Source organism: Schistosoma haematobium, chromosome 1, assembly GCF_000699445.3.
Source record: "Schistosoma haematobium chromosome 1, whole genome shotgun sequence".
Taxonomy (NCBI): domain Eukaryota; kingdom Metazoa; phylum Platyhelminthes; class Trematoda; order Strigeidida; family Schistosomatidae; genus Schistosoma; species Schistosoma haematobium.
The window spans coordinates 3188394-3210973 of NC_067196.1; the positions used below are offsets into that span (position 1 = coordinate 3188394).

Genomic DNA, 22580 nt, shown 5'->3' on the forward strand with positions numbered 1-22580 from the left:
TATTATTACCATTCTTACTATTGGTTTTAAGCTTCAGTGGGTGATTTGGGTGGCCAGTTATCAAGTAGTTTTCGTTAGTCTGCGTGTAAGACGACTTGTTACGATGAAGCACACCACCCATTTTGCAACTTAGAGGTTTTGAAATTAAGTTATACGCTAGCAGCGAGGAGAACCTGTTCACTGTTCTTGGGATACCTATAGAGCAGTTGGGTTCAAGCTCACGTATTTCCCCATTCTGTATCATGAGTTTTGTCTTCCCACCCTTTATTGTGAGAGCTGGAGTCTCATTGTCTCTGTGAGATGAACTTAGGTTCATTCAAGTCTACTTGTGGGGTATCTTTAGGAGGACAAAATTTCAAGTGTATAGGTTTAGTTGGATGTGTGTCGTCACACAACTCACATTTTAGTATGTGGAGTGGTGTCATGCTTATTGTTCGTGTGTTTTAAACTATTTGCTATGATGTAAACTATCTCTGGCTGATTAAAACCTATAATAGTCCCATTCAATTCTATCGCTTCACGTCTTCTTACACGACGTTGACAGGGCGCATGTTCTGGAGTAACTTTTATATTCTTGTATGGAATAAGTGAGCTAATAATTTTGCTCAAATCAATAAACTGCTTAATATCGTTACAACAGCCAAACATAAACAGGAGGGGGCAGATTGATCTGTCCAACTTTTTTCTAAGGAGGATTACTTTGCAGTTAACGTTCGGCATACCGCATGCTCCAAGGCAAATATCGCTTAACTTAGATGGGTGTGTGCGGTCGGAGAGGTTATACACAACTGCATTGTAGGAGGACATCACTCTCTTCGTCACTTCTTCAGCCACAAACTCCAAAATACACTCAGCTTTAGTGAGTTGCTCAAGATTTCTGTCTGTGTCAAGGCCCCATATATGAGTGAGGGGTGCTAATTGCTCAAGTTTGCCGTTAATTTCGGATAGAGAGTTTTGTAGCTGTCGGATGTCATTACTGTATCTATCAGTATTTTGGTGTGTATGAGGTGGACCATTGGACCCTTTAGTTTTTGAAATTTTAGATTTAGGCCTTGGTAGCACATACTGTCTAGTAGGCTGCGCTGACTTTTCTATGCACGTAGGTATAGTGTCTTGTATGTCAACCAGTCTTACCCTTGGCATCCTGCACGTAGAGATAGAGGGGCTGCGACATGGAGAATCTGGTGACGATAGAGACATTTGTGTACAATACACATATTTTTCAGTAGTTAAGGGTTCGTCATTGTTAAGCACTGAGTCGTCAGTTGTAGGGGTTACAGATTTGGACCTTTTATTTGGCTTAGAAGTTGGTGAAATTTCTCTTTTACTGGAGTTATTGGACATGATTTGAAGATGGGTGAGCACAGTGCTCGTTAAATTAAATATAATATCTGAGTATTAGTTTTTATTAGGTATTAACCTGGTTAATGCTAGGATTAGAGACTGCGAGTATATAATAAATTTTAAGTCTATTTAAGACTTAAGTCCGGCAATTGTCCGTCCCCAATCAACCGAAACAGGGGAAATAAAAGGGTAAATGCTTTCGATGAGAAAAGGGAAACCTCATCAGAATGTCGCCTTTTTTCGCCTGTCCGAAGGAAATACCGCGGATTTCCCCTAAATATCCGCGGAATCCCCTCTTTTTCGCATAAATATGCGCTTTTCCGTCTACTTTTCCCCGAAATATCCGCTGATTTGTCCACATCTCGCCCAAATTTCTGCCGAATGGCCGACATCTAACCCGAATATCTGTTGAATTGTCTACTTTTCAACTAAATTTCTGCCGAACTGCCTACATTTCGTCTACATATATAAGCCTAATTTTTTACCTTTCGCAGAAATACACGCATAACTGCCTATTTCTGATCCATTGGCATAACCCTAAATGTCTTCTATGTCTGCCTTTATTTCAAAAACAAACCACACTAAAACTGCAAGCCACGAGAAAACTGATACATTTTTATATAATTTTATTGTAAAGGAAAATCGTATCATTGTACAAAATTATAGCAGAAGCTTTAGCATCAATCGTTTAGCATAACCATGGTAATTGCCATTTCATTGTTGTTAGAAGGGATCTGCAAAAGATGAAACAGGTGTTGTATTATTGACAAGGCATTCTCAACACTTCTTTAGTTTCCCATGTAAGTAATAAAGTAAGCTCTTTTACAAAATAATGTTTATTAAAAATTAGGTAGAAAATCAAGAAAATTGCGCGGACTATTGCCTTTAGCCACAATCGTTCGGCTATTGAGAACTGAAATAGTCGTTCCGTGAATTCTGAAGTTAAAAAAACGAAGGAAGTCACAGCGATATCTCAATGACTAAACTTACGGTTATATCCGTTAACACTGATGACTGTAACTATAGAGCCGTAAGGAAAGTTGTCACTTTCAATTAGTACATATATGTATATATATGCAGGCACACCTGCCCGTCTTTTATGCTTTATCACTTTGTCTCTGACATCGTGAAAGTAACCTTGTGTTGCCATGTCGTAGAGCTTCACAAGGTCTTTTTCGTTAACAGATGATGATAAAAAGCGACTTGTTAATGCACCTGAAGTTTAAATACTAAATATAGGTTACTTAGTATGCAGAAGAAAAAGCGGCATTTTTGAAGTGGTCGTTTCGAAGAAGTTCCAAGTAACGGGAAGTTGCTAGCAACCTCAGATGTCAATAGGTACAACAGAACACACCGCACTGAGGTTTTCTGGTCATCACCCGATAACCAGGTAACCACTGCCAATTGTATTAGCAACAAATTCGATCGAATAAAAAAAAGCGTTTTTTCTTATTTTTCGGGGTAACATGTACCAGATGTACAGGGTAGGATGATGACCACAGCATAATACACCTTACAAAAGAGCAAGTCGAAGAATACCTAAACCACGTGAAAAAATGTTACCACTTTCAAAGTTCGTGGGTCGAGTATCTATGTAGCTATTATTGATAATCTAAGTTATCGTAATATTTTTCCGTTATCAGTGTAAATTATTTCACATCATATCATACCTCGATATTACACTGTATACATATTAGTGGTGGTAAGCAGCCAATATTATTCATAATTATTATTTGAACATGTACCTATTGGGAAAAAGGCGCCGAATACATATGAGCCACACAATTAAGTTGATTTGTGCGTGGGCTGTGATACTGCTCGGGTGCCCAGACAGGAGCACATGGTTTTCTTAGAGGGCCACACTCGGAGTCTTCGACCTTAAGGTTTATTCATCAAGCAAGTGGAGCAACACTGGGAGATGCAGTTCCATAGTAACTAGTGACCATCGACTGATTCTTGCACCATTCTCTCCTTCAGGACACTGAAGCCAACCCATGTGCACCACTGTTTCAGAATCAGAGTTGTCCAACTTCCTCAGGTGCACTCTTCGTGCCCACCAACTTGGTTAAAGCGATGGACTTTCGATTTTCGTCTTCCTAATTTCGTAAACAACATCCCCAACACGAGAAGGCAGTGTGTAAGACTTCCCTGGCAGTGGTTGTATGGACATGGAAACTTGAGAGCATTTCGAGACGAAGAGCTGATTCCCCCTAGTCGCGGCCGTACCAGGTCACTTAGGGGCATTTAAGAGTTAAATAAGCATACGAGTATTCAACCGTAAACTTGCTCATTAAAGTTTCTGAATTATTACTTGTTTACGGTAAACACTAGTATCTTATCCATCATTATCGTGTTACGTTCTAATATTCTTTTTACGAAACATTCTTATGTGATCAAGATTATCTCAAAATAAACGTATGTATTACTGAGTTGTGAAATTCTATTAATTTCCATCCAAACTAACTGGCACGATGTTTATAATGGAATGAAACGTCCAATAACTGATATTTTCGTACCTTTCCAAGCATATCAGAATTCTAGAAAACATCTAAATTGATTGATAAATTTCTTTTCAAATGAGTACTGTGAAAACAGTTGATATTACTTTGGAACTATTGTCTTGTGTCACGATGAAATGCCTTCAATGTAACAGAGAGTGAGAAACCCATCATTGATTATACAAGAATAAATTTGTAATTGTTATAAGTTTCCCCTTGAAATTTGTGTTGAGGATAACGGTTAGTAATTGGTAAGTATTCTACGCTTATGTCAAGTAGATTATCTAGAACCTACCCTACACAAACCATGTTGGCACCACCGAAAGATGACTACCATCTTTCATCTTATACACTAAAAGATCAGTTCTGACATTGGTTGAATTTCGAATTGATGAACATGGTAAGAAATTAATGTTAGAATAAAAAACACACCATTGACGCATAAACTACTTCATGCGTACAGTTTTCTCAATGATAACACGATTTTTACAATTGAATGATCATTAGATAGTGACTAATGCCATGTTTTTCAAGTCCTTCTTCGTGTTAATCGAATCCTATCGGCAAATTTGAAATGTGGCTAATTAGTCTAGGTGACGCTACATCGCTTGCATTATGTCGAGATGTAAAGAGGCGGTTAGAGATAACGATCGATTTAAGAGCCAACTGTGCTTAAAACAATTGGTTCTCTTCATCATCATATCAAAATACGTCAATAAATTGAGAATCTCCCGTGTTAGGTAGGTGACCATCAATAAGAACATAAGTAAAGTTCTATGTAAATGACTCAAATTCAAAACTTTCGTAATACTTATTTTACAAGTTTAGTTCTTATTCAGGACTTCCTTTCATAGCATATATATGTACAATATCTATTCAGTCCATTTATGTAAACAGTCAACATTGGTACAAACATAATATAAACGCATATTTTCTTCCGCTTTCAATGTCTGTGATTGAAAAAATACAGCTTCTTGTTTACCGCATCGACGACATATATGATCTTCTGTTCGAGGCAGTGTTGGATCATGAACAACATCCGGTACAATTAAAGCCAATTCACTTTAGATGGATAAAAGAAATACTATTTTATTTTAACAAATATTCCATGAATAAATTAACAGGAAAAGTTTATAATTTGAAGTTGTACATTTCATAATACAATTTTACACTGACAAGACTATGAAACTACTAGTGAGTACACCTCCGCTGGTCTAACTACCCTGTTGGCAGAACATAAATTGTATGAAATCATGCTCAGTGCACGATTGCTTTGGCGTACGCTGATCGGTTAATTCCTATCCAATTAGCACTAGTCGATACTTGGAGAACACTCTATGATCTTCTCATGTTAAAACAATAAATATACTAACGTTTTTCCTAGTGTGCTTCTTACTTCCATCTTTATCCATTCTGTCAAGCAACAAGTAGGATAAGGCACGATTCCCCCATTCTATCTTCATCTGACAGCAACCAGTTCCTCCACCCATCACTTAATAATAATAATAATAATAATAATTTTATTCTCAAATAACAGTTTGTTACATGAGGCATGCCAGTTTACAGGCAAGATCAAATTGATACAAATGATACAATACCCACTAAAGTAAATTACATAGCTGGGTTGATAATTTATAAGATATGAATGTAGATGGTTTTAATCAGTACTACACTTGGCGCGCTTCACGAAAGTTGCGTTGCGAATGTGCAACCGATGGTCAAGGATAGGTCCATTGAAGGTGGGAGCTTCTAAACGTCGCAACCTTTTGGGATGTCACTTTAGAATGTCTAAGGCTTTGATGATGGTGCAGGATGAAATCTTTCGTTCCATATCACAAGGGGGCTGAAAGAGGGAGCAAGTAAACGAAAGGACGAGAGGCAGAATAGCCAATAGTCATGAAGAAATGTTTAAGGTAAGATTACTCAGTCTAATTTTCTTTTATTAAGGTATTTGCTAAGAAAGAGCAAAGTCAGCTCTCCCCCTCGAAATGCTCTCACATGGCCACGTGTCTATAGCCTCTGTCAGGGAAGTCCTACTCACTGCCTTCTCGCGAAGGAGGGTGTTGTTTACAAAATTGAGAGGAAGAAAGCGAATATCCAGCGCTTTAATTGGGTTGGTGAACACACAGTCCACCTAGAAAAGTTGGAAAACCCTGATTCCGAACCAATGGTGCACATGGGCTGGCTCTAGGAACCTGTAGGAACCAATGGCGTATGAACATATTATTGGTGACCGGCTACCATGGGATTGCATCTCCTGACGTTACTCCACTACCTAGTTGATTAGACCTACAAGTCGAAGGCCCTCTGTTTCGGTTTGGGTACCCGGGCAGTATCCTAGGCCTAACACAAATCCAATGGTTTATGTGGAGCATATCTATTTCGTGCCTCTTTGTGCCAATGTTTATGTGCTTAAATAAATAAATTATTCTACGTATATCGAAAGCCGATCTTTGACACCTTTGAAACCATCAAGACGAAACTTTGCATTCATCAACAACATATTAGTGTAAGGAATCCTGAGTTACACTACTTTTATGCTTTGACATTAAAGAGACCATGATTTTTGAGTGACCGATATTTCACTAACAATCTCTTTGGTATTTTCGAAACTCATTATTGGATGAAAAGCGTTGAACTGTCATCATATGATATAGTGAGGCGATATGACATGACTGTGCAAAGTTAACAGATAATGGGGCGGTATGGTCAGTCAGGTGGAGTCTCTGAAGTTGTGAAACTAAGTAACTTGAGACTCCATCAGTTGATGCAAAATAGAATACAGAGACGAACAAGTTAAACAAATAATATGATTCATCTCGGAATCGCACTAGGCATTGGTTATATTCACACTGGAATCCCGTCACTGTCAAAATAGTGGTCATCTGAAGCGATTTCTTCTCTTCTAAATACATTGAAACTACTCTAACAAGATATGTGTGAGTAAAATATCATATCATAAGAATGCTAGTACGTAGAACAAATAAATAAAAACGACTCAAAACAGTGGTATGGATACTTACTCAACTTCCTGTTCCAGTTTGTTGATATAAACACAGGGATTGTCTGCTTCCTGGGAATAATCACAGTTACGACATGCGTAGTATAATGTTTTTGTACGCTTATCCTCTTTAGGATACAACATGTTGTTGCATTCACTGCAGAACAAAATCCCAACATGACACTGGCTTGATTTCACATCATACTAAAATGTAAGTTAAAAAACGCTATCAGTAGAATATTCTGAACATACGGTTTCCATCTTTACTAAATCAATCCTTCAAGCGTACTTCTCGAAGAGGCTAGAAATTTCAATCAAGTAACTACAAGATTAATAAATCAGACGACCACAATTTATATAACTAAACTGCGAAAATTGACAAGACATTTGATAAACACCTAGTAATAATATAAATAATTTATTTGATAAAGTCAGTCAGTTATAATCAACGTAAAATCTAGTATATATATATGTGCGTCGGTTCTAGTTGTGACACAAAATTAGCGGTGAGGTAAAATTATCATGAGAAATCCTATTGTAGTAGTAGTAGGAAAAGATGGAATAAGATTTCGGAGTTCAGGAGCTAAGAGAAGATAAATAGTGAATGCATTTGCGTCGCTCAGGATGATTTTGATTCCTGTCACCCAAAATCTCTAGCTATTGATTACAATAAACGTGTGAACACCAACCTACTTGGCTGTTAGGCAGTTAATGATTTCATGGATTAATACGTTTTAGTTTGGCTACCCCAAATTTTCATCCAACCGGCTTCTGCACTAAGCAACATCGCACCCCAAGGTAGGCAGTAGTTGTGAGTACGTAATACATATTCCAACTACTTCGGTTGATCAATATTCACTGCCTTAACAGCCGATGTCCGATGCTTATTTCTAAAAGGATGTCTATAATGAAATTAAATGAAAATGCAGAAAGAAGGAGTCCTGAACAACACCGCCTAAGGTTGTCGATTCTCATGACAGCTAACCATAAGCTCTAACTCAATCAGAATCTTGTAAGCAAACAACCTGTACAAGGTTGATATACTCCTTTGGTACGCTACTCAATGTCAAAGGGGAGGGGTGGGGTTAGAAAAGGTCGACCCTAAAAATGCATACCTCGCCTTATCCCACGGATAACCGTCTCCGGCGGTAAGGTCTCAACAAGTACGGAGCTAACACAAAAATAACCCATGAAAAGGTCGTGTGTGACCGACCTCAAGCAGTTGTCCCCTGGGCACTGCGGTCACGCTCTCAGGTCACTAAGACCACCCCTAATCCAATTTCCTTTCCAGGTACCTCCAGAAGAACCCTTCCACGGTGTGCGCAACCGGGGAGTGATAACCGTCCTCATACCTCTGACAACACTCAAGACCACTGTATTCATAATCAACCTCCTTCTTCAATTCCTATCATTGCTCCTACATCGACTTTCAACACTAAACTTCCTCTTTCGTCTTCCCCCTCAAGTGTCACCATAGCCAACGGTCCTACCGCGCAAAACACTGCCGCAGGTCAACTAAAACCTCACTCCAAACCACACATTGGAGCCTTCAACGTACACACCTTATGTCAAACTGGTCAGCAAGCTTCCTTGGCTAAAACCCTAGATTCTCTTACCGTTGATGTATGCCATGTCTTCGAAACACGCATACAGAATCATAGTGTCGTCATTCAGTTGACCTCACCTCGGCAAAACGGAGAGCCAACGAGACACACCCTCCGTGTATCTGGTGACCCGATGGCCAGTTCTCGTGCACTGACCGGTGTAGGCATAGCACTAAGAATGAGGGCGGAACAAGCACTGTTAGATTGGATCCCTGTTAACAGCCGTTCATGTGCTGTTCGGCTAAACGGCTCCGTAAGAACTCGGAAGGATAGGGACACACGTCGTTACCCTTTTGTCCTTTATGCCTACGCTCCCACCGACTGCAGCTCGGAAGGATTGGAAGATGAATTTTACAGAAAGCTATCTGAAATTCTTCAGAAAGCTAATCGTTCAGACATAGTACCCACAGGAGGTGACTTTAATGCCCAGATAGGTAGTTTAAACCGAAAAGAAAGGCATTTAGGTGGATATTTTAGTATTCTGGTTCAGCGAACAGATAATGGTGATCGTCTGCTGCAACTATGCTCAGACAATCGTTTATTTTTAGCAAACACAAATTTTAAGCATAAGGAGAGACATTGTTTAACATGGCAACCCCTACACCAAAACAACGATGGACTCAAATAGACCATACTGCCATCAGTCATCGTTGGAGAGGGTCGGTAGAAGATTGTCGCTCATTCTGGAGTACCTGGTTGGACTCCGACCATGCCCTGTTACGCGCACGCATCTGCTTGCGCCTCACTGGACGCAGAAAAGCCACAGTAAAAGACCCATTAGAACTGAATTGAGTAGCGAGAAAACCAAAAGTAGGTTCCAGGAACAACTGAGGTCACACTTAGGTAGTTCTGAAAACGAGGCTGACCCAGATGTTGCTTGGAAAGATATACAAACAGCTGTGGAAACAGCAATGAAATCTATTAGTGACTTAAACCACAGAGTTACAAAGAACCAGTGGATTTCTTCAAAGTCTATCACACTGATGGGTTCTCGCAAACTCATCCCATCAGGTTCTGAACATGATGAAGAGCGTAAACAAATCAGATCTGAGTTAAGCAAAAGTCTAAGGAACGACCGTGAGCAGTGGTGAGCAACGAAAGCAAAAGAGATGGAAAGGGCAGTGGCTATAGGGAACAAAAGACAGCTCTACAGACTAATAAAAGAAGGTGGAATTACTAAGTCAAGTGTAAGTCAGACTATTTGGGAAAAGATGATACTCTCACCTGCTCCCAGTCCAGACGTTTAGAACGATGGGCGGAACATTTTAGAGAACAGTTCAGCTGGCCTTTAGCTATTCTACAACTACCCTTTATTCCCAGACAATGTGAATGGAACATTGAAGTAGGTCCCCCAACCCTAGCTGAAGTCCAAAAGGCTATAGTTAATCTGAAACGAGGAAGCGCAGCTGGTCCAGATGGATTGGCTCCAGATGATTTTAAGGATGGTGGTCCAATTTTAGCGATTAGGTTGACTAATATTTTAGCTAAAATCTGAAAGTTAGACGTCATCCCATCTAACTGGTCGCAATCACTTATCGTCCCAGTATATAAAAGAGGGTCAAAATCATCCTGTGACAACCACAGAGTGATTAGTTTAACTAATATAGTATCTAAAATACTAGGCTCGATAATTATCAGGCGCCTAACTAAGACTCGTGGACTGCAAACACGAGAGAACCAAGCTGGCTTTAGACCTGGTCGTGGCTGCATCGACCACATATTCACCATTCTTCAGGTCCTGTAACATAGACATACTTACTGGCGTCCAACAATGGTGGTCTTTCTTGACTTAAACGCAGCATTTGACTCGGCAGACTGCAAGATTCTGAGGCAGTGCCTGTTATTGATAGGCGTACCTCAGAAGTCATAAACCTCACGGCAGCGAAACATGGCCATTAGGAGTTTAAGATACTCGTAAGCTACTAGTATTTGACCACAGATGCCTTAGAAATATTGCTGGCATCTCCTGTGATCGCTTGGTAAGTAATACTGAGGTTATACGCAGAGTATTAGGTAATGATGGTAAATCAGTTGGTGAGGTTGTGAATCTTCATCGACTGAGATGGTTGGGTCACGTGTTGCGTATGCCTGAACACCGATTACCAATGCTAACCGGTGTTGGGGATGGTTGGAAAAAGGTTAGGGGCGGCCAAACCAAAACGTGGTGTCGTCAGTGCTTGAAGACAATAACTTCTAGTCTGAGCCATGTTGGTAGATGCAGAGTACTTGGTTCGGGTCCGCGTGACTATCGTAACCAAGGGTTGGAGACTCCTGGTGACATGGCTCAAAATCGATCACACCGTCGTAGGTTTATACACTCCCTGTCTTCCCTTGAACTAAGAGATTAAAATCACTTCATATCTTTCTTTCTACGAACTGATTCTTTCTTCCTGTGATACACTTTTATATGCAATCTTTCTTCTATATATTACCCACATTGAAGTAAACACGTCTATGAATCCAGTGTTCATCTTGCTGTGATAATGCGGTATGGCAACTTGGACCGATGCATATATGTGCCTGCTCCTACGTTGTAGCTGACTGACTGACTGACTGACTGAGATATTCCAGACAAATCGGCTTTTTACTTCCAAAATGCCTTATCACCAGAGACAGAGATCAGTGGGTAAGGTATAAAATTTCTAGAGTTGATCTTTACGAACTCTCACTTTCCGTTGTGAGAAAGCAGAATCGTTGTAAGTGCTAGTTTCCTGAAGAAAAAATCAACGTCTATCAGACTACTGTACAGTCGGTAGTACAAATTCACCCTCGAACCTTAATCTGTTTGGTTTAGTCTTACCGTTCTCCAACCGACATGCATAGCATGGCAAAATCTTTAAGAACTAATGTCCTAGGCAGCATAGAACGACTGTATTATTACAGTAGGTAAGGCTGGCTACCACACCAAGGTAGCGGCTACGGTAGTGATATTTGATGAATTTTACACCTTTGCTATATTTACTTCATATACGTCCAGTGAGGGATTCACCAAGAGCATGAGGTGATTTAGTATTCCAGACCTTTGACAGTGCATCATATTACAGATTTAGTGGTTGAACTTACAAAAGCAAGCGAGTTTTCTATACAACAGAATGTCATTCTTCCATATCCTTGAATCGTCTGTATTTATATTACAGTTGTTTAATGATCTAGTTAGGATATAATGAGTAATTGCAATTAGTACCTACAATTGTCGACTGCGTAGCAGGGTAAACTTTAATATATTCCGAGAGGAAAGTTACTTACATAACCAAGTCATAAATGAACCGCACACTGATTGACATAAACAACTCACCAGAAACAGCGGTTCATCACATCAAGTAAATATGCTTCATAACAACACTTCCTATAAAAATATCCGGAGGACCAATACATGTATGATTTTTAGTGACTGATAAAAGTTTCAGAAAATCGGATTCCTTTACAACATTTTCTGTAGAATATTTATGATATATAGGGTGGAAGTTTTGGGACTTTTGAGCAACATACAATGAATCAAAACTAAGTTAAACAGTACTAGTATTGTGGATTGTGAAATCAGAGAGTAGAGACTTATATTCACAAAAGAAAGGAAAATCTGGCGAGACTATAGTTTGTGGACGAACCAATCAGGTATAAGACAGCAGATCTCGGATTTTCCACGAAAGTCGTTCATCTATTTGGCTAAAGAGAGTTTTTGCATTATAGCTGATGTCAGTTCGTGATGAAAACCCCATATATAATTAATAACTAGGGCAACTTATGACAATTATTGCGAACTGGATAATAAAAGCATCGGTAACACTGGTTGCAGCCAGGTACTACAATATATACGGATGATTAGAAACCGTACAGACTCCTACATATACTTGGTTATGTGCATCGTGTCGTTATCCACAAGTGGCAATTTGTGTACTCGGCAACCGGAGTGCACACAAACAACATTGAAGCTATGTGGTCGAGGCTGAAAGTTTTTGCGACCTTATCATTGCTCCAGAGTCCGATTATTCTGTAGCCATTGACTCATTCAAGAGAAGAATAGACACTCACAGAAGCATATGAAAAAAGAAATAACACATAAATATTGGTACAAGAGAGCGCCGATACATATGCGCCTCACAAAACAATGAGAATTCGAAGAGAAAGAAAAAAGGTAAGGAGAGTGAAGAAAAAGAGAACAATAACGAGAAGGTTGGTGTTAGGTAGTGTAGTAATATTAATAGTAGTAATGAGGGAACGGAAAGGTACAGTCAGAAGAATTCCTTCAGTTACGGAATATACAACCACTTTTCACGAAGAAAGTAAAAGAAGGTTACATCAGGATCGCCATTGGCTTCTATTATTAGCTATATTCGATAGCGTCTCTAGCCACTGTGTATCATCATCTCTCAGACCCCAACCAGGGGGTCGTGACGGATCAACACAAGCCAGTCCTTTTCAGCTTTCTTTCATACCACGACACCATGTCATACACTGACCACCTCTCCGCTTTCTCCAACCAGTCCCAGAGTCGGCAAATAATGCACGACGTGGAATTCTCTGGGATGACATTCGGAGAACATGTCCAAGCCACCGAAGTCGATGTTTCAAGATGGTGACACCGATTGCATTATCGTTCCTGTGCCAGAACACACGATGCCGAACCTCTGCATTACTGACATGGTGTTGCCACTGAATGTCAGCAATCCTTCGGAGACAACGATAATCGAACACAGAGAGTCGTCTAACGTCCTCAACTCGGAGAGGCCAGGTTTCACAAGCATAGCGAAAAACTGCTCTCACCGACGCGTTGTAGATCAGACCTTTTTCAGCCAGACTAACATCATGAAGGCGCCAAAGATGGCCCGGATTGCCATGAGCCGCTCTGGCTTTCACTATACGTGCACTGATCTCATCACTCACACCCCCACCAGCACTTATGCAGCTACCCAGATACACGAATATCTCGACTACTTCTATCTGCTCACCATCAAGGGTGAGTACAGGATTACGATCCTGCCAGTCTTGTAGAAGCACTTTGCACTTCAAAGGTGCGAAGCACATATCCATACCTGCGGACACTGATTGCCAACCGATTAAGTGTGTATTGCATGCCTCGGGCATTATCACACTGTAAGACAATATCACCCGCATACTCAAGGTCGAGAAGTCTTTCTCCAGGCAACAGATCCACACCACTATTACTTACATCCATCAGAGCTGTTTCCAGAATGTCATTGATGGCAAAGTTGAAGAGGAATGGTAAGATTAAGCAACCCTGTCTAACCCCACTGCTCGAATGGAACAATGGAGAAAGGTAGTTGTATGCCCTCACTCTGCCTGAGGTGTTTGTATATAGAGCTTTTAGGATGTAAATAAACTTATAAGACACACTCTTCTTCAATAGACAATCCCAGAGGGTGAAGATATGATCAATACATCGTCGACCAGAACGAAACCCAGCCTGCCCCCCGCAAGTCAATCTTTCTCGGGTTTTGAACAACATACGAAGTATGACGGAAGCCAATAGCTTGGACGCAATCGAAGTAGACTTATCCCCCGATAGTTGTTACAGGAACGACGTGAATCGTTTTCAAAGATAGGGACAACTATCGACTCATTCCATGACGTTGGCACACTCTCTAGTTCCCAGACCTTTGTAAACAACGCCGTCAGTTCCTTAGGTAGAAAGTCACCACCATCTTTAAAAAGAGGCGGAGGTAAGTCATCTGGGCCAGGTGATTTGTAACGCATCAAAAGTTGTAGTTCTTTGCGGACTCCCGCCTCATTTGGTGAATCAGTCGTCACCGGCCATGGAGGGCAGGACAGTCTGACCGTTGTTGCCGGAGCAGCAGACCAGTTGAACCGCCCTTCGATTATTCTGCCCATCGTCCATGACGTCGATGGATATTAGTGATTGGCGTTCCATCATCCTCGTAGATTGTTTCGCTCACACCAAACTTCTTGCCGCCAAAGGCTCGGATGAGTTGGAAGAGCTTCCGGTAATTACCAGATGCAGCCGTTAGTTCCAACTCATTAGCGCGCTTCGACCACCAGGCTTCTCGGTCCTTAAGCAGGCTTTGCCCTAATTTCATTATGTAACACTCTTCGTTTGTGGTCAAACTCACGGTCACCCGGAGTAGACCGACGGGCTACAATGAGTTGTAAGGAACCAGAAGAAATCAAGTGCTTATAAGCGAGACGTTTCGCGAACCCACAACTGACTGTACCCGCCATTTTCATGGCGTCATGCAATTGTAACCAATGCTCATCTATATTTTTCGGTGGAATGGTAGCTAGCCTAGAAACAAGCTCGGTTCGATACTTACTTGCAACAGAAGTTGCAACCAGCTTCCTAACATCAATCCGTTGATGGCGGTCACTTCGTTGTTCACTGAAAAGTGAGGTAAGATTGGCGCAGACCAAAGCAAGATCAGACGATGATGCCACAGGGTCCCCAGATAAGCGCACGTAAAACAAGCTTTTGAAGAGACAGATGGAGATCAAATTTGTAGTACTTCACCAGAGTCTTGAATATGGGTCTCGGATAGACAGCAGACATCGATATTAAGACGTTCCAAAGACATAGCCAGCCCTATATGTTGTTCAACCTGCATAAGTGTGCAAACGTTAAAGGCAGCCAGTTTGAATGGCGCACGTGGTTTCAGAAAAACTGCTTCAGTACTCATATTCAGTGGTAACATACAATTTTCAACCAGAGAGACTCGAGAACGTTTAGACACAGTCGAATTTCCACCATAGACGAGTTGCTGTAAAAGTCGAAAAAATAAGTATAGACAGAGTAGGAATAAAAGAGGGTGAATAATGATGTAGTAAATAATAATAATAATAATAATAGTAATAGTAATAATAACAATAATTGGAATCATTTGATCGTTAGTTGATGCACGAAAAGTAGATACTGCCCGGGTGCCCGAATCGAAGCAGGTGGTTTTCCTAGTGGGCCGAACCCCGAGCCTTTGACCTAACTGTCTAACCCACAAGGCAGTGGAAAAACGTAAGGATATACAGTCCCATGGTAGCCGGTGATCAACGATTGGTTCATACGCCAATTGTTGCCGCAGGATACTGGAGCCCATGTGCACCATTGGTTTGGGATCCGGCTAAAGCGCCGGACATTCTCTTTTCGTCCTCTGATTTTTGTAAACAACACCCCGCCACGAGAAGGCACTGAGTAGGAATTATCTGACAGACGCTGCATACGCGTGACCGTGTGACAGTATTTCGAGAGGTAGGGCGAACCCAACCCACTCTCGACCATACCAAGGAATTTGGGGATATTTGACATTAGCACCTGCAATTGTCGACTGCGTAGCAGGGTAAACTTTAATATATTCCGAGAGGAAAGTTACTTACATAACCAAGTCATAAATGAACCGCACACTGATTGACATAAACAACTCACCAGAAACAGCAGTTCATCACATCAAGTAAATATGCTTCATAACAACATTTCCTATAAAAGTATCCGGAGGACCAATACATGTATGATTTTTAGTGACTGATAAAAGTTTCAGAAAATCGGATTCCTTTACAACATTTTCTGTAGAATATTTATGATATATAGGGTGGAAGTTTTGGGACTTTTGAGCAACATACAATGAATCAAAACTAAGTTAAACAGTACTAGTATTGTGGATTGTGAAATCAGAGAGTAGAGACTTATATTCACAAAAGAAAGGAAAATCTGGCGAGACTATAGTTTGTGGACGAACCAATCAGGTATAAGACAGCAGATCTCGGATTTTCCACGAAAGTCGTTCATCTATTTGGCTAAAGAGAGTTTTTGCATTATAGCTGATGTCAGTTCGTGATGAAAACCCCATATATAATTAATAACTAGGGCAACTTATGACAATTATTGCGAACTGGATAATAAAAGCATCGGTAACACTGGTTGCATCCAGGTACTACAATATATACGGATGATTAGAAACCGTACAGACTCCTACATATACTTGGTTATGTGCATCGTGTCGTTATCCACAAGTGGCAATTTGTGTACTCGGCAACCGGAGTGCACACAAACAACATTGAAGCTATGTGGTCGAGGCTGAAAGTTTTTGCGACCTTATCATTGCTCCAGAGTCCGATTATTCTGTAGCCATTGACTCATTCAAGAGAAGAATAGACACTCACAGAAGCATATGAGAAAAATAACACAGGACGTAGGCCTTTCGAAATTTGTGCTGATGTCGTTCAGAAGGACGATGAAAGCTCCACGACCAAACCATCCAGCTCAGAAAACAAAACTCCACCAAAAGTAGGCCTTTTGTCCTTACTATCACTATTATAATCGTGCCCAGCGTTTATATATAAACGCTGAAGTATATACACTACAACTTAGACTGGATAACGTGAAAAGAGAAACGATTGACAAGAGTAGTAAGTGAAGAGTACACAATGACACATATGACGTTGTAGATGACTGACTGATAAGTGTACAATTTAAATGAACCTATGTACATTTAAATTGTATACTCATTCATATATGAATAGTGAGATAAAGGTACCATGAATTCCCACACGAAATAGATATGCTTTTGGCTCTATAAATTGATGATTTAACATAATAGGCACGACCACTAATGTATGACTGAGCAACATTAGATTTCAATAAACCAAATTAATGTACGCTAACCTTCAGTCGAAACACTTGATCCGCCACATTTAATTTACCGCGTCGAAACCCTGAAACAAATTGGTCAAATGGTTCTGGAAGGAACAGAAGAAGCTTTTGCTTAAAGGGCTTCCATATTCGGTAGTAGTGTATCACAAATGCCTCCAGACTGGAACCTAGGTATATTAACCATAAAAGAGGGAGAATGAAAAGTGTTAGTATATCACAGTGAAACTGTCCTTAGACTTTAGGAATATGTCAAGTTTTCTCTTAAAAGACTCATGAGAGAATACTTTGACTAACTCCGCGGGCAGCGATTTCCAACATCTGACTAATCTTAGGAAGTAGGCGTGTCCTGTGCTGTTTGTGTGAACTAATTATCTCTTTCTACCTGTTGACTACTAGATTTCGGATTCCAAATGCAACACATTCGTTCGTGCTTATCTAGTACTTCTTGAATAAATTGCGCTATTTCTGGGATTCTTAGTTTGTACTATAATTCAAGCACTTCTAATTATCACAGTCTATAGTCCGTACTGCTGAGTTATGTCTCCAGTTTCTGGGTGTTACCGTTCGCTCTTGTGCGGAGACTAAACTTAAGTACGTGTTTAAGAGAATATCTAGCAGTGATAAGGATGTTGTAAGGAATAAGAAGGTCACCTCTTAGTTGCCTCTACTCCAACGAGTTAAGATTTAGGACTTGGAGGCGCTCTTCACAAGACTTGAATTTGAGTCCACGAACTGATTTTATAGCTGGCTGTTGAATATGTTCAAAGTGCCCTTAATTTTTAGATTCGGGAAGGAAATACTATGTTTTACATGCATTCAATATGGACTAATCAATCTGCTGAAGAATATGTTTGAAGTTTCTTGATCGAATCGGCCGAAAATGCTCCTCAACGTTACCAGTGCGAGATTTGCTCGAAAGGCATTTTTTTCGCAGTTAGCTTAGGATTTCTCGTTATGCTGTATCAACACCCCTAGTTCTTTTCAATTTAGGATACCTATGGAGAGGAGATACCTAAGTTGCATACGTAATCTGTAATACGTCCCACATGGATTACTTTACACTCTGAGGTGTTAAAGTTAGATGTTTCGTAGTCTATCCAATTTTAAATCGCGTCAGGAACGAACCATACTCGGGCCCGGAAAAGTGTTGATTTTCAGGTGTTGCAGTTTCTGACATACCAAGTCTGCGCCCGGATTCACTTCTGAGAGTCCTGTTGAGTTCAATGTGAAGCTCTCATCAGCATGGTTAGCATGAGTCGAAAATCCACGTTTCTAGCAGAGGAATTGTAAGATGGCCGTGTGTGCACATTCATCATTTACTTCGTCAGATGTTTCCCTATAGAACTATGCATCACTTATATTGAATGACGTTAACACTTACAATAAGTATAACATTTAAGTAAGCTAAGAAACTTCTGTCTAAGCTGCGCATTTTATCGTCTGTCGGCATCAATACGTATATTGATTAAACTGGCATAACTCAATCTTTATTTCAGTTTTATTATCTCTTTTTTTCGCAACAAAAGATTTCAAAGAATCTTACGATTGCTATTGAAATGTCAGATTGTCATACATGATTACATTTTAATTTCAATACAATGTTCGCTATTTATTCCGAACGGCATAATTCTTGTGTGATATTGACATGCTATGGAGTATTTATAACTTATTACCAACATATCAGTTACAAGCGTACTAAAGTGCTATATGTACCTAATGTGTTTAACGCAAAACTTTATCGTTTAGCGATTTTGAACTACTTTTTATCGCACCTTATATATATCATCATATGGTCTTAGCGTATGTCTTCTATCTAATCCATTTATTTATACAGTTGTCTTATGAAACATTTATTCATTTCGAGCCAATTCAGTTAAACATATCAAAGTGATTTAATGTAGCGACAGATTCCTTCATATATCTTTTACTAATTTATTCGAGTAAAATATTTGAAAGCATGCTATCTTTGTTAGCTATATAAGAATAATATCATTTATTACCATCAACTAAACTGCAATCATTATATCTAGATTACAATAGTGGTTTAACTAAATTAAGTCGTCATTAAACCCACCAAATCTATTCAAATCTCATTTCCTGTTGAAAGGGACCATCTTTTTCGTTCGATTACCATTATAGTGGCAAGATTTAAAATATGAACATATCTTCAAGTTCTTTGAATACATGTTAGTTCACAAGTTAGGTGAATCTACGGCGTTTACCAACCCTAGATTCCTACACATTATAATATGAAATTGCTAATTCACTTATTTATATCAACCTTACTATAGTCTTTGCAACGTAATAATGATGGATTGACGACAGTAGAGCCTGAAAATATGAATGAGACGAGTAAGGAAGTCAGGACCAATTTTTGTGATTCACTAAAGTTCTAATCAATGAACGTTATCATGTACAGATGAAATTTATTGAACGTAATTGTCCAAGACGTTTTAAACTTTATGGATTGTAATAAAGCTATATCCAAGAGACCTTATGGGGAATGGTTGAATAAATAAAAACTTACGTACTTACGCTTGTCCTCTTAGGAAGTAGCGTGACGCGAGCACAAGCACTCTACATCCAACTCTGTCATGGGCAGTCCTCTCAAGGTGTTATTCATCCTTTTCATATATGCTTCTATTTCACGATGTAATATGTTCTATGGCCTTCCTCTTTTCCGCTTCCCTTCATGATTCCAAGCTAAGGCTTGCCTCGCGATGCAGTTTGGCCATTTCTGTTATATATGTTCTATCCAGTACCAACGACTTTCCCTAATTTCCTTGTCATCTGAAAATTGGTTTTTTCTCTTCAACCGTAAGCTCTCGCTGATGGTATCCCACCTACGGACATTCAGTATCTTGCGTAGACAATTGTTTATAAATACTCATACATTGTTGATGATGGTCATGATAGCTCTTCAAGTTTCAACTCCATACAGTAGGACTGTCTTGATGTTTGTATTGAGGATCCTGACTTCGATATTGGTTTGAAGGCAGTTGCTTTGAGTTACATATATTCTTGGACTGTACGAATGCGGCCCTTCGCTTTTATGTTTGCATCAGATTCTCCTTGTTCAGCGATGATGTTCCCCAGGTACTCTGTCCTTTATAATTGTCTATCTTAGTGTTGCAGTAAAGTGGTACATTATTCGCGAAACATCTGGAAATTGGTGTTTTTACATAAAAAACAGTGAACAATATATAATGTATTTAAAACTTATTGAAAAAAATAATCAGTTTTATTCAACATAGTTTGATGGTCACAGTATTCGTTAATTTGAAAACATCGTACTCTGACGTCGAGTCTTCATTGTCTGATACTGATACACCACCCTCCAGTAATCGATCCCATCATATATATAACTGTTATATATATATATATATATATATATATATGGTAGGACAATATCATTCGAAGTAAGGCATAGCCCCCAAATGCCCTGGTATGGTCGAGAGTGGGGTGGGTTCGCCCTACCTCTCGAAATACTGTCACACGACCACGCGTATACAGCCTCTGTCGGGGAATCCCTACTCACTACCCCTTGGCGGGGGTGTTGTTTACGAAAATGACAGGATGAAAAGCGAATATCCGGCACATTAACCGGATCGAAAACCAATGGTGCACATGGGCTCCAGTATCCTGCGGCAACAATTGGCGTATGAACCAATCGTTGATCACCGGCTACCATGGGACTGTATATCCTTACGTTTTTCCACTGCCTTGTGGGTTAGACAGTTAGGTCAAAGGCTCGGGGTTCGGCCCACTAGGAAAACCACCTGCTTCGATTCGGGCACCCGGGCAGTATCTACTTTTCGTGCATCAACTAACGATCAAATGATTCCAATTATTGTTATTATTATTACTATTATTATTATTATTATTATTTACTACATCATTATTCACCCTCTTTTATTCCTACTCTGTCTATACTTATTTTTTCGACTTTTACAGCAACTCGTCTATGGTGGAAATTCGACTGTGTCTAAACGTTCTCGAGTCTCTCTGGTTGAAAATTGTATGTTACCACTGAATATGAGTACTGAAGCAGTTTTTCTGAAACCACGTGCGCCATTCAAACTGGCTGCCTTTAACGTTTGCACACTTATGCAGGTTGAACAACATATAGGGCTGGCTATGTCTTTGGAACGTCTTAATATCGATGTCTGCTGTCTATCCGAGACCCATATTCAAGACTCTGGTGAAGTACTACAAATTTGATCTCCATCTGTCTCTTCAAAAGCTTGTTTTACGTGCGCTTATCTGGGGACCCTGTGTCATCTTCGTCTGGTCTTGCTGGCGTTGGTGTCGCACTAAGCGCTAGAGCTGAGGCAGCACCAATCGATTGGATGCCCATTAACAGTCGGTTATGTGCTGTTAGATTATAGAGTTCCATCAGAGTGAGAAGAAATCAGCGTGAGAAACGACGTCTTTTCTTCGTCTTCACCTATGCTCCAACAGATTGCAGCCCGGATGCAAGCAAGGATGAGTTTTACTACCAGTTACCTGTTTTTCTCCAGAAAGTGCGTTCGACAGATATTGCAGTACTAGCCGGAGACGTTAATGCTCAGGTCGGGCGTCTAATGGTGCACATGGGCGTTACCTCACTGTCTTGTGGATCTGAAATCGTCATCTTGATACACAAAATAATGGTTAATACACTTTCAATTTCACTTGCACTTCACAACAGCATGTTTGAATTGAATGAAACTGCTTTGAAAGTGATGTATGAATGATGACTTGTGGCGAGGAAGTTTGGTGGTTTTCAATAAGTATCTTTATTGCGACATGTGCGAACGATGCTATCACTCAGTTCAGCATAGGGCATGCATTGAATGTTTGATGTTTGTAGAGATTCCTTCCATGAAAGGAATAGTGTCATTGTTTTTCCAAACAGCAACGACAATTTCTTGAAAACATTCCTCTCCATCTGCTATGATTGCAGTCATCAAATAATGTGGGTGATTCTGGTCTGTGTGTTGTTAGTTAATGCATCAGATTGAAAATTCATCGGTGATCAAAGTAAAATCTTATTCGACGAATATTGAAGGCAATTTGATCATTAGATGGTTGAATGATTCTCTTGTAATCGAAATATTATTTCAATAGTCTAACACATGGCGAACTGAAAATTGTTTTTATTTGCTAAAAAAACATAGTCACGAGATGGAACACATCTCTGCATTGTACGGTTTATTCTAAAATTCGCTATGAGAAATTGTAATTCACTTGTTAGCACCATAAGTTTAACGGAAATGTGCGACAAAGCTGAGATTTCGAAAGTAAGGCAATCATTTTCAAGGTGATCGCAATTACATGGAGTGTTTTCGCAAATACAATGCTTCTGGATAATTCAATATCTCATGAATCAAAAGAAAAAGCGGACGTTTCACAGTCAATGCACTGTCAACTAACTGACTTTCAGTCTTTTCCTAGACTAATATCATCTCATCAGTCGTTTTTGTATCTATATGCTTAGGTAGATCCGATCAATGAGAAGACTTTAATATTAATTTCAAATAAGG

The 22580-nt window shown here is 39.8% G+C and overlaps 1 protein-coding gene across 1 annotated transcript; it reads right to left on the reverse strand.

Annotated features, from left to right (window-relative positions):
• Positions 1 to 1549: 1549 nt before the first annotated feature.
• POLR2I_1 (DNA-directed RNA polymerase II subunit RPB9) lies at positions 1550 to 17330 on the reverse strand. Its single transcript, XM_051211995.1, has 6 exons — positions 16385 to 17330; positions 11636 to 12294; positions 11511 to 11596; positions 7096 to 7144; positions 6866 to 7047; positions 1550 to 4904 (listed from the first exon to the last, which is right to left on the reverse strand). The coding sequence occupies exons 4-6, from the start codon at positions 7102 to 7104 to the stop codon at positions 4715 to 4717; spliced, it is 381 nt and encodes a 126-aa protein (XP_051072920.1). The 5' UTR covers positions 7105 to 7144; positions 11511 to 11596; positions 11636 to 12294; positions 16385 to 17330; the 3' UTR covers positions 1550 to 4714.
• Positions 17331 to 22580: the final 5250 nt, after the last annotated feature.

What these genes read in the sequence shown, in the direction of transcription:
- POLR2I_1 (XM_051211995.1), bottom strand. An exon ending in AAACTGGAACAGGAAGTTGA is followed by an intron (nt 4,905 to 6,865) that starts GTAAGTATCCAT and finishes ATCCATCTAAAG; the next exon opens with TGAATTGGCTTTAATTGTAC.